Source organism: Diorhabda sublineata, chromosome 5, assembly GCF_026230105.1.
Source record: "Diorhabda sublineata isolate icDioSubl1.1 chromosome 5, icDioSubl1.1, whole genome shotgun sequence".
NCBI lineage: Eukaryota > Metazoa > Arthropoda > Insecta > Coleoptera > Chrysomelidae > Diorhabda > Diorhabda sublineata.
The window spans coordinates 35,442,713-35,455,664 of NC_079478.1; the positions used below are offsets into that span (position 1 = coordinate 35,442,713).

Consider the following 12,952-nt stretch of genomic DNA (forward strand, 5'->3'; position numbering starts at 1 on the left):
ACTTCCTCAATCCAAAGTTGTAGATCTTAAAATTCTCTACAATAATGGTCTTCGAGATTTTTTTCCTAAAAATTACCGTTCCTGAGATATCGTGATTATAAGAACGGAACCGCACATTGGGGCCATTACAAATAAAATTTTAGAAATCCCCATCGATCATTTGTGTGCTGCAAAAGTTATTCGGAATGAAAGATCGAAATTTGAGGTTTTTTTTTGGATTTTTCTCGAAAACGGTTAGTTTTATCAAAAAATGTTCTCAATCCAAAGTTGTAGATCTTAAAATTCTCTACAATAATGGTCTTCGAGATTTTTTGCCTAAGAATTACCGTTCCTGAGATATCGCGATTATAAGAACGGAACCGCACATTGGGGCCATTACAAATAAAATTTTAGAAATCCCCATCGATCATTTGTGTGCTACAAAAGTTATTCGGAATGAAAGATCGAAATTTGAGGTTTTTTTTGGATTTTTCTCGAAAACGGTTAGTTTTATCAAAAAACTTCCTCAATCCAAAGTTGTAGATCTTAAAATTCTCTAAAATAATGGTCTTCGAGATTTTTTTCCTAAAAATTACCGTTCCTGAGATATCGTGATTATAAGAACGGAACCGCACATTGGGGCCATTACAAATAAAATTTTAGAAATCCCCATCGATCATTTGTGTGCTGCAAAAGTTATTCGGAATGAAAGATCGAAATTTGAGGTTTTTTTTTGGATTTTTCTCGAAAACGGTTAGTTTTATCAAAAAATGTCCTCAATCCAAAGTTGTAGATCTTAAAATTCTCTACAATAATGGTCTTCGAGATTTTTTGCCTAAGAATTACCGTTCCTGAGATATCGCGATTATAAGAACGGAACCGCACATTGGGGCCATTACAAATAAAATTTTAGAAATCCCCATCGATCATTTGTGTGCTACAAAAGTTATTCGGAATGAAAGATCGAAATTTGAGGTTTTTTTTGGATTTTTCTCGAAAACGGTTAGTTTTATCAAAAAACTTCCTCAATCCAAAGTTGTAGATCTTAAAATTCTCTAAAATAATGGTCTTCGAGATTTTTTTCCTAAAAATTACCGTTCCTGAGATATCGTGATTATAAGAACGGAACCGCACATTGGGGCCATTACAAATAAAATTTTAGAAATCCCCATCGATCATTTGTGTGCTGCAAAAGTTATTCGGAATGAAAGATCGAAATTTGAGGTTTTTTTTTGGATTTTTCTCGAAAACGGTTAGTTTTATCAAAAAATGTCCTCAATCCAAAGTTGTAGATCTTAAAATTCTCTACAATAATGGTCTTCGAGATTTTTTGCCTAAGAATTACCGTTCCTGAGATATCGCGATTATAAGAACGGAACCGCACATTGGGGCCATTACAAATAAAATTTTAGAAATCCCCATCGATCATTTGTGTGCTGCAAAAGTTATTCGGAATGAAAGATCGAAATTTGAGGTTTTTTTTTGGATTTTTCTCGAAAACGGTTAGTTTTATCAAAAAATGTCCTCAATCCAAAGTTGTAGATCTTAAAATTCTCTACAATAATGGTCTTCGAGATTTTTTGCCTAAGAATTACCGTTCCTGAGATATCGCGATTATAAGAACGGAACCGCACATTGGGGCCAGTTCTAGCGCTAACGTTGGGCTATGTTAATATTTTTAAAAGCATCCAGACGTTGGAAGTTATAAGAAGCTGTCCATAAATCAATAAGCGAACCAAGTTGGTTTAAAGACCTCGAGGATACTCCTGAACGAATACTGTCTTCAATTTTCTTGGTATAGAGCTTGTACGTGCTCGTTAAAGACTCTCTATTTTTTTTTAATTGAGCTACAGCATATTTGAGGCCTAAACATCGGCAACAGCGTTTCTATTTTTGTAGTCTTTGACTGTTGGATTCCATAAAACTAGTTTCGATTGATGAAGCTCTAAAAACAGTAAAACGTTTTCGTTTCACCAAATCTCCTGTTACAGGACAAACATTGGGACAAATTCGGTGCCAGGCAATGTACTCGACCGTGGTTTCCACTGTAGGTCTACTCCATGATAATTTTAGGATAAATCTACTTCAACAGTCAATGTCTTCTTCTATTTCATCTTCTTCATCTTCCTCTAGCTGGATGTTCATAAATTGTACTCAACTGGACATTTGAGCAAGACTAACCTTGGTACGTGCTGGAGACCCGATTTGGCGCTACGACCCCTTTTTAGTGTTGAGGAGTTTTTCTGGAAGAGGTGGGAGTGAAGCTTTGATGGACTCCAGAGTATTATCTAACAATTTCCTGTCCTAGTCTTCTGGGTTTAGTTGCTTGCCTAGACATGTTTGAACTTGGTTGTATTTGTATTGGAGTTGAAGAATAGTGCTAACACATTAACATCTTCACCAACTACGATTGTTGTGTTTGTTGCATTAAATTATGTTGCTGTTTCGATTATGAGGACATCTGCGTCATTTTGAGCGACGCTGCAATATACGCAGCTGTTAATTTTACACTTAACATGGAAACGAAACGAGATTTATTGTTTTGAGGTTTTTTTTTGATAAAACTTAGCGTTTTCGAGAAAAATCCACTGGGGACTTTATTTGCAATAATAAACCACCAATATTTGGCTTTACGGGAATTTTTGTTATTCGACCACTATTTCTATGTCTAAATTGACCGGACTATATTAGAGAATATTTATTTTTTTCGTCTTATAATACGAGGTGTTTTTATAATGAGAATATTTCTAAAACTAAATCGATTTTTAGACGTTCTGTTTGTTTTTATTTCATACATACAAAAGAAAAATAATTAAAAACTTTATTATTAATTATTTGCTTACGAACTTTATTCATCTATACATATAAATCTAATAGAAATTTTTATAATTATTATAAATCATACTGTCACAAATGATGCGTAGTAAATCAGTTACACTTAAGTTATATAGGCCAGTATTTGAAAAAAGTTTTTTTTCTAATTTAATTTAGTTGATTATTTGTTGATAAAAACAAAATTTGGTTTACATTTTGTTGTAAAACACAGAACCGTATTGCCAAATGTAACGAACGCGTTCTAAAATGTTTTTTAAGCTTTTCCTCAAGCTTCCAGACAATCCATTCTCTCCATGGATCGAAAAAGTTCTTTCCCCATTCATCAAAGAACGCAAATGCGGGATTTCCATCCCGAACAGAATGCTCGATAGGATATAAATCCGGGCTACGCGCTGGACAATCCATAGCGGCAATTTCGACATCCTGTAAATATTACCGTACGGAAACTACAGTATCTGGACGGGCATTGTCCTGAATTACGATGAAGTATTCGTTAATAATTTCAATAAAAACCAACTAGGTGTTTGCTTCCATTAAAATGTCTGCCCAAACCATCCAGGAACCTCCTCCAAAAGCCAATTTTTTTCCAGGTCTTCTGTAGATTTGTCGCAATTAACGTTGACTGTTTGGTTGGATTAATTTGGAGGTTAGCGGCTGACAGTCCTCACAGCCACTCATCCAGTTTCTCTGAGCTCTTACTGGACTTAAGCATGAATCGGTCATCTTTCCGGGATGTAGACCACATCAGCGCACTGGCCATTTTTCGCTGATTATTGCCTCGGCGTAATAGGGTAACTGTTTGAGCAGCTGATACTCTCGACGATGTTTTGGTCCGTACGACTGCGCTAGATGGTTTTCCTTTTAGCGCATTTGTGACATCAAACGATTTAAGTTCGTTACTGGGTACTCAGACTTACCTAAATCAGCTTCAACAGCTTCTACCTCCAATAAGAGATATATGAATTTAAATATTCATTCGGTAAACAAAAAATGGAATTTGGGACTTATTCGAATTGATAAATCGCCGACTAAAAATCGGCTTTTGGTGTTTCATAGATGCAGATATTGTTGCAATAGTGACTGATGGTCCAAATCCTGTAAATGAGACTACCAGTGATGATATTGATGACTCGAATGATGATAATGAAGGACTAGACTCAAGATTTAGTCATTGAAACTGGTAATGGTCGGGATTTGACTTACGATGATCGAAATATTAATGATTTGGTAAAGAAAGTTGGTAAAGTGGTTCTTATTTTCAAAAGATTGTCCTTGAAAAATGATGGAAACATGGAAGAGAGCTTAATTTACTACTCGAATGTAAAACGCGCCGGAACAGTCTCTTTACAATGCTGGAGCGAGTTGGTCTTTTAAAAACAAGCGTAAAAAAGGCACTTTTTGATCCTGTACCATTTGAAGAGTCAGATTTTCAACTCATTAGTGAGATAATCAAAGTATTGGCGTCAGTTAAATTATCTGTAGAAGCACTTTGTGGTTCCGATGCCAATTTGTGCACTCGATGAGACATTCAAGTTTCTTTTTCAAGAATTGCGTGGCAGTGACTCAATTTTGGCTTCTAAATTGAAGGCACGTTTAGTTAATCGCTTGAAAGATCGTCGACTGAGAAGACTGAGTCGGAGACTGATTGTGATGTCCAAGCAAGATGACTATAAAAAGATAGTGATAGTGAAAACAGTATGAAAACTATAAATCCTGAAGCACATAAAGAAACTGATCTTTCTGAGATAATTAACCAAGAAATGAATCTTTATGAGGCTGGTTCCACACGAGGTTATAATTTGGACAAGGCTTCCTCCAACTTCCATCGAGCCTGAACGCGCGCTGCTTCATATTCGTGCAACAAATTAAGAAGTATGCTTTCAGATGAAGCATTCAATTGATTTTTTCAAGTTTATTGTAAAATAAAATAAACAAACTGAGCAATAATTTATTAAACTATTAATTAAGGGCCTAGTTTGTTAATTTTAATGGAAGAAATTATAATTTTGTTTTGTTTTTGAAGGTTTAAAATGAAAGGTTGATTTCGATATGTTTTACTTTCTTTTTGCTACCATTTTCTATTACCAATACAATCCCGGGACTAGAAAAATCGATAGGGATCAAATCCTGTACTCTCAAGGTCAGCCCTGCAGAGGAAAGTGTTTTCCTATATCGGGCCTCTCCAAATTCTAAATCCAAGCGGACGCGAAAAACGTTTTTACTCATTTGGAGCTGTTAAAAACCGATTAAGGAAAGGGAAACGTGCAATAAATCCTTCTAGATATTTTATTCATATGATCGACGAGTTTTTATTTTCATATTAACTTTAACCGGCCTAATTAGACCGTGGCCATTTGCCAAAAAAACATCATATGGAAATTTACTTCTATCAATAAAAAGTAAATATTTCAATAATCTAATTTATTATTTTATTTGCAGATTTGATCCTATATACGAAGCCGTTCCTAGATGTATTGCATCAGTGTATCATCATCGACCGCCGTGATTATAAAAAGAAGGATACGAGTTTATGTGTCGACGACGTGGTGCCCTTAATATGACTTAAGTCAAATATACTTTCAAGTGATGAATATGTGGAAATTCGTGCTAGTTTCGGTTCTGTATTTTTCATCTTGTTCGTGTTATCCCGCGAAACCGCTAAATGAAAGATCCCCCGATTTAACATGGGAAGCCTGGTTATTAGTAGACGATCATAATCAGAATAAACAAATTTCAGAAGGTGTTTTAAGACGAAGAATCACCCCCAAATCGGTGTTTATAGCGCCGACGTTTAGCCCCGAATCTTTACCGGCTTGCGCCGAAGGTTACAGCTCCGATCACTTAGGAAGATGTATTAGAATCATCAAGTTAGATCAAGCGGCTCACTATGATTTCCTCATTGAAAAATTGAAAGAAAAATTCAATCCTATAGATTACGACGACTATTACGACGACGATATCCAAACACCAGGTCCTTATCAAGTTAATATCCCGTTGGGGCTTCAAAATGACGAAACTATCGAGGAATCAGACGTAGCCATCGTGGTCTCCCCAACTAAACCCCAATATCAGGAAAGTAAACTCGATAAAAGAGATGACGTAGTCGAGGAAAATCTACAAGAAAATTTAAAAACTACGATAGAATCTACGACGACTGAAATAACTGATACGACAACTCAAGTTACTACAGAAACTACCGTAGCAGTTACAGATGAAACTACAACGGCAGAAACTACTTCTAATTCCGATTGGAATGTAGAAAATAAAACTACAACGACGTCTTCGTCCAACTTAGTGCGGTTTCCCGATGAACCCGAGACAAAAACTCTAATACAATCCCGCGTCAAGTTTCCTAGTGACGACGAAGCGCTACTCTCCCAAATTCCCCCATCGGTGAATCACAATCCCAGATCTATTCACGAATCCCAGCAATCGGACGAACCTATCATAGATTTCGATCTTATTAAATTTCGAGATTCTACTTCCCGGTTACCGGAAGATGCTTTAAGCAGAAGGAACCGCGATAAAAATAATGGTTTGTTTGTGTTGCCTCCTAGATGGACTGATAGCAACTATCGAAGACCCGTGGTTTTGAGGTTTTCCAGGAAACATGCCTATCTGGATATGGAGCAGTTCAAAAAACCTAATTATTATAGGTCGATACCTACCGATGATTTTGCTTATTTGTTCAAATTCAAACACAAAAGGTGATTTAGTTCGTGTATAGTTTAGATGTTTTACTGTATCAGTACTTGAATTTCGTTCAAGGGCGGTCCTCGTTCTTCACAAAATTAACAAATATTTGCGTCGACCATCGTATCTGCAATACGTCAAAACGTCATAAACAGTTTTGTAGCTTTTTAATTATTTCATCGAAAAATCGTTTTCTTCATTTTTATAGTAAAAGTTGTTGCCTCGTCGTGTAGGTTAAAAAGTTTTTTTTCGTCGTATTCCGTTCTCAAAACTTGTACAGGATATTTCTTCTTTCTTTTTTGTTTTTATTATATAATCTCGCCATCTATATTCGATTTAATTAAAGTCTTCTCGTTCTTTTTCTAAATTTTAAATCCTTTTTTCTTCTATTTAGATGTCATAACATGAATAAGGCATTTCTTCTTTTTTGTTTCAACATTCTTTTGTCCCGCCATATTCGATTAACCGATATCTTTCTTCTTCTAGTCTAAAATTTGTTACGTTATTCAAATTTTGAATTTCTTTTTCTTCTTTTTCATTAAATTAACCCAAACAAAGCATTTCGTCTTTTTGTTTCACAATTCTTTTGTTCCGCCATATTTTATTCAACCGATGGTTATCTTGTTCTAGCTCTCCACTAAAATTTATCTGGAATTCCCTTATCTTCTATTTCGCTGTTGTCATATCTGAAACGAGGCATTTCTTCTTGTTTTGAATCCTTTTATCTCGCAAACAACATTTAAAATAATCAAGGTCTTTCTTCTTATGGTTCTCTGCTAAAATTTTCTACGTCATTCAAATTTTGAATCTATTTTTCTTCTATTACAACACAAACAAAGTATTTCTTCTTTTTTTTAGCAATTCTTCTGTCTCGCCATCTTTGATTTAACCGATGTGGTTAGTCTTCTAGCTCTCTACTAAAATTTGCTAAGCTTTATAATATTTGAAATTCTTTTTCTTCTATTTCGTTATCAACATTTAATTCAATGTCTCCTAAATCTTAAATTTCTTCATCTTCTCCTATTTCGCTGTCAAATCTAGTACAGGACATTTCTTCTTTTATCTCGATTCTTCTGTATCACTTTCTTCTTCTAATTCTTTACCAAAATTTGCCACGTCTTCTAGATTTTGAATCCCTTTTCTTCTCTTTTGAAATCATAACTCGAACAAGGCTTTTTTTTATTTTTTGTTTCAATACTTCTAGTTCTAGCAAAATTTGTACCATCTCCTAGATTTTCAATATTTTTTTATTCTACTTCATTGTTAATACGCGAACTGAGAGTTTCTTCTTCTTCTTCAATTTTTCTATATCAAGCAAAATTCAATTCAATCGAGGCCATTCTTCTTTAAGCTTTCAACCAAAATTTTCCACGTGTTTTTCTTCTATTTCGTTGTCTTAAGGCATTTCTTCTTTTTACTGAATTCTTCTAGATTTTAAATCTCTTTGTCATAATTCGAACTGGGAAGCTTCTTCTTTTTTTTCTAATTCTTCTATCTCGCAATCGACATCTAATTTAATCGAGGCCTTTCTTCTTTAAGGTGTCAACCAAAATTTTCCACGTCTTTTTCTTCTATTTCTTCTTATAATTTCTCTACCAAAATTTGACATCAAAACTGATAGGTGACATTTCTTCTTTTTTTTCCACTTCTTGTATCTCATCGTCAACTTCTGAATAGAGTTTTTACGATGATTTCTCGAGTTCATTCATTCATTTCACAAAAATTTTACTCACTCCTCCAAGATGAGAATTAGTTTGACCCATTTACTAAATTGATTTAATAGATACGACCTTACAACAGTTAGTAAATATGGTCGAGATATATCTTTTAAAACTTTTGCAGATGCAATAACAATAACGGGACCACTCTGTATATATTTTCGTCTTGTCGTAATTCGGCTTCTTTTTTTTAAATATCCAATAATCGAAATTACCTTATACAAAATTTGTTTCGTATTTTGAGAATTGTTGCAAGTATTTTTTTAAAAATCTCGACAATATCACAAAATCTATTGTAATGTACTAAATTGTCAGTAATTGAAAAAAATCTAGTTATTATAGCCATAATAAAAATTGGTGCAGACGTATAAAAAATACTACACAGTAATTATCCACAATTTATAGCTTAACCGGTGTTGCCAGACTCAATAAAGTTATAATTTTTTAATAAAGTAAAAAATAAACCTTCTAAATTGAATTAAAGAGATAAATAACTTGATTTTTGACGTTTGAAAACGTATTTTTTTATTTTCTTCATTAATACCAGTTTTCTCTGTTTTAAACTGGATTTTTTATTTTAATTTTGTACATTACATTTTATTTTCAGTATTAAATTCGTCAAACATCACTTAATTATTTTTATATTAACCTTGTATAAATATAAATCCCAAACTATGTTGCCAAACCGTTCAATGAAAAGCTGGAAAAACTTTGTAAAACCTTGTTTATATTCTTATGGATATAAAAAAAAACAGTTTATTAAATTTTCTTAACGTACATTTAACAAAAAAATTCTCAAGTAAAATGATTTTTATAAACAATAGATTCCATATAAGACGGAAACGTCAAAAATGTTGTATACATGGCAACACTACCAAGATAAATTTTACGTATATTTCAGTTGAGAACATCCATGCTTGTTTCGTTGTGTTGGGATTTATATATACAATACATTGACATGTTTCAGAAGTAAAATATAATCATACTCGTATATATTTCAATGTACAAATTGTATAGTACGTATATTAAATATTGATGTATATATTATGTAAAGTGAAAATATGAAATATATCAACAAACTACGAGTTTTTAAAAAAAATATTTTGACAGCAAACTGTATGAATATATTTTATATTTTTACTTATACACCAGGGCCTAACTGTACTAAGTAGAGGTATTATTTATTGTTATATAAATGTTTTAATAATAATGTAATTGTCGTGCCAGTATATCCAATAAAACAATATAAACTTACATTTCTTTAATTAATCCCTTACAACTTTTATATATAATTATGTTTCTATCTTCATTTTGACACTCTAAACGTTGTTCTAAAGTCTAACGTTTTAAATGTCAAAAGTCACGAAACAAATCGAGTCAATCGATTATGATCTAAATGTTCGGAAAGTAATCCTGATCATGTTCACTGATGATAGGAAACTTGGAAATTCCGACTGCTTGACGTTTAGAGTATCAAAATGGAGGTTTCAACGAGTTTTTACTTCATTATATGAAAAAATCTTGGACCTTACCGTTCCTAGACTGCCAATCCTATTCTCGGCTGCAATTAATGTCAATCTGTCGGAACATTAAAGTTTTATTTTATCAGTGAACATGATCAGGATTATTTTCCGAACATTCAGATCATAATCGATTAGTTTCGTAACTTTTGACTTTGAAAATGTTATGACGTAACCACAAGATTTTGAAACAGTATTTACAGTGTCAAAATGAAGGTTTCAACGATTTTTTAATTGTTTCGGTTCATTCCGGTTAATTCGATGATAGATTTGTGACTTTTGACTATTGAGAATACAGAGGAGTATTTCTAATGGGAAAAAAGTTGAAAAAGTGTCCAGAGGTGGACAAAAATAGATTTTATTTCATTTGTATACAAGAGTAGATTCTTTCGAGCGCTTTTTTCAATTAAAAGAATATTTTTTACAAAAAAAAAATTGAAATATAACACCACTACTAATAATAATTTAAATGTATGTAATACAATACTTGTCTCCCAAGACAATATGGCAGGTTAGGTTAGGTTAGGTCATGCCGAACTACACGATAGTTCAAAAATCTTCCACGATGGCGTTGGTGTAAATAAGATAGATATGAACGTACCAATAATAGATGAATTTAAGTACCCGCATTTAAGAAATATAACTGGAAAAAATTTTGAGAAGACGGTGCACCTAGAGTGATTTCATTCCGTATTTTTTACTGATATTTGCCGCTTCTTAGTTCTAATGTATCACCACCCTCATTTAACGAAAATCAAGGGAGTGCCACTTTTTAATAAAATGGCTAAACATCTCTTGAAGAATCAATATTTCTGATTCTTCTAAAACAATTTAAACTTTCATCATACTATTTTAAAATAATCAAAAACGATTTTCCTGTCATGAAAACATTAAAAACTTTTAGACTCATTTAATTTAGTTATCGTAATATAGAACTGTATGGTCTAATTTAGTAATTTACGTTTTTTCAACTCATTTCTCATTAAAAACCTTTTTGTATTTTATTCTTGACTTTAGGTTTATTTTTAAAGGAAATTAGTTTTAAAACCCGACGTTTCGACCTATTTCGGTCTTCATAAAGATAGGTTGAAATGCCAGTTTATTAAAACTAATTTTCTATCAAAAGACACCTAGAATCAAGACTGTTTATCAAGAAAAGTAATTTTAGATAAAACCTGTATGTATGCATCACAGAAAACTAAATGGATTTTAAATAAAACTAGTAATTTTAGTAAGCATTTTTATTATCCAAATAAAAAGACTAACAAAGTTTTATTTCTTTATTACCAAGAGATTATTAATAGATTATTTGATTTATATTTAGTATATGGGGTGTCAAAAAAGTAATCAAGATTGTCTCAATAAAGTTTAGTGTCCCACTGACACCATACTGCATGCCATTGTAAAACAGGTACATTAAAGGAATTTCTAGTGTTATACGAATTTGTTATTAGAAAAACCATAGATAAACACTTTTTTTAGCACTTTATAAATATCCATAACTTACTATTGTTATATTTCTAATATACACTGAAAATCAATATATAAGGTGAATATATATCAGAGTCCACTGGCCGCACTCTCAATTTCTGATTTTGCTATCCTTTCTAAATCGTCCAAACTAAGACTGTTAACTTTGGAATGGAAATTTTTCATAAATTCTTCTACAATTACTTTACATTGCGCTTCATGGTAGTATTTTCTTAAAAATTTGTGGAGCGTAGTATTGAAAAAATCCGGGTTCTTTATGGCGACGTACAGCTTAGTTCCATCTTTTATTTGTGGGTAATCACTTATACATTTTTCGTCTTGTAAACATTTTCCAAATAAAATTAACGTTTGTTGGAACACTGGTATCCTCATATTTTTCTGTACTAGTTTTTTTAGTTCAGACACTGTACTACTTTCACTAACGTCTAATAAAGTACTTCCACCTTGTAAACATTTCACTAAAATCTTCATTTTGCTATTTAAGAATAATATTCACAAGATATTTTTGTCAATTCTAGATAATTTCTAAAATATTTTTAATTAGAACCAATGTCATCTGTCATTCTAAGTCAACTGTCAATAGATATTTGATAAAAAAGAAGTTGAATCTTCATAGATAAATGAGTATAATATATATATAGAGAAAAATATTTCTATTGTAACATAAAAAATTCAAACTATCTACTATATATACATATATAATATTTTCTTATATCATTGTGTTTCGTGTTAGTGGTGGCATTTACATAAGATTCTTGATTTTTATTTCGTAATAAATATTTCGCCCTCTATCGATTTTATTGTATAATTAAGATGCGGAAACCCAAATATCTATTTGTATTACATTCTGTGGTATATTATTGTTATAACCTATAAAAATTTAAAAAAATGGGAATGAGATTGTTAAAAAGGTTTTCTACTTTTACATGTTTAGAAAAAAAAGTGTCACCAAATTCTCTTAAATCTAAAACAAAAAATGTTAGTTCACAACACTGGTTGTCGAGACAACTTTCAGATCCTTACGTAGAAAAAGCTAAATTAATGAACTACAGGTGTCGAAGTGCTTTTAAACTATTAGAAATAGATGACAAATATAAAATTCTCAAACCCGGTCAAATAGTCTTGGATGTAGGTGCATCTCCGGGTTCTTGGTCGCAAGTAATTGCACACAAAATAAATTCAAATGGCAAAAACAAAGAATTGCTCACTGGTACTGTGATAGCAATTGATAAACAAAATATTTACCCGATAGAAGTAAATTTAACATTATTTTAATTAATTTCCGATTTGAAAGTTTATTTTTTAGGGTGTAACAATTTTTGGTAATATGGATTTTACTAGTGAAGAGGTACAGAAAAAATTGATGGAATTTTTGGGCGAAAGAAAAGTGGATATTGTCGCTTCAGATATGGCACCAAGTGCTACAGGAATCCGAGATATGGATAACGAGAATATGTTGAAACTTTGTTATAGTGTGTTGAGATTTTCGTTACAAGTTACTAAAAATAGTGGAATTATATTAATGAAATTGTGGCAGTGTGGAGATACTAAAAAACTAGAAAATGATATTTGTAGATTTTATAATAATGTCAAAGTGGTTAAACCAAAATCCAGTAGATCAGATTCTACTGAAATATATTTATTAGGCAGAGAATTTAAAGGTTTAAGATCATGACAATAAAAAGTTATAAAAACATATTTTTTTATTCCCTAATT

The 12,952-nt window shown here is 32.1% G+C and overlaps 3 protein-coding genes across 4 annotated transcripts in view; 2 read left to right on the forward strand and 1 right to left on the reverse strand.

The window, feature by feature from the left end:
• LOC130443793 (uncharacterized) overlaps window positions 1-9,479 on the forward strand; it is a 69,096-nt gene extending 59,617 nt beyond the window's left edge. For both annotated transcript variants that reach the window (XM_056778632.1, XM_056778631.1), the window contains exon 2: window positions 5,254-9,479. In XM_056778632.1, coding sequence (XP_056634610.1) covers window positions 5,401-6,525 — 1,125 coding nt within the window. In that variant the 5' untranslated portion in view covers window positions 5,254-5,400 and the 3' untranslated portion in view covers window positions 6,526-9,479. The remainder of the gene's footprint in view (window positions 1-5,253) is intronic.
• A 1,682-nt stretch (window positions 9,480-11,161) lies between these two features.
• Window positions 11,162-11,792, reverse strand: LOC130443800 (ubiquitin-like protein 4A). The gene has a single exon (XM_056778638.1). The coding sequence runs from the start codon at window positions 11,705-11,707 to the stop codon at window positions 11,306-11,308; it is 402 nt and encodes a 133-aa protein (XP_056634616.1). The 5' UTR covers window positions 11,708-11,792; the 3' UTR covers window positions 11,162-11,305.
• Window positions 11,793-12,021: 229 nt separating this feature from the next.
• Window positions 12,022-12,932, forward strand: LOC130443796 (rRNA methyltransferase 2, mitochondrial). The gene is made up of 2 exons (XM_056778635.1): window positions 12,022-12,490; window positions 12,543-12,932. The coding sequence occupies exons 1-2, from the start codon at window positions 12,125-12,127 to the stop codon at window positions 12,909-12,911; spliced, it is 735 nt and encodes a 244-aa protein (XP_056634613.1). The 5' UTR covers window positions 12,022-12,124; the 3' UTR covers window positions 12,912-12,932.
• Window positions 12,933-12,952: the final 20 nt, after the last annotated feature.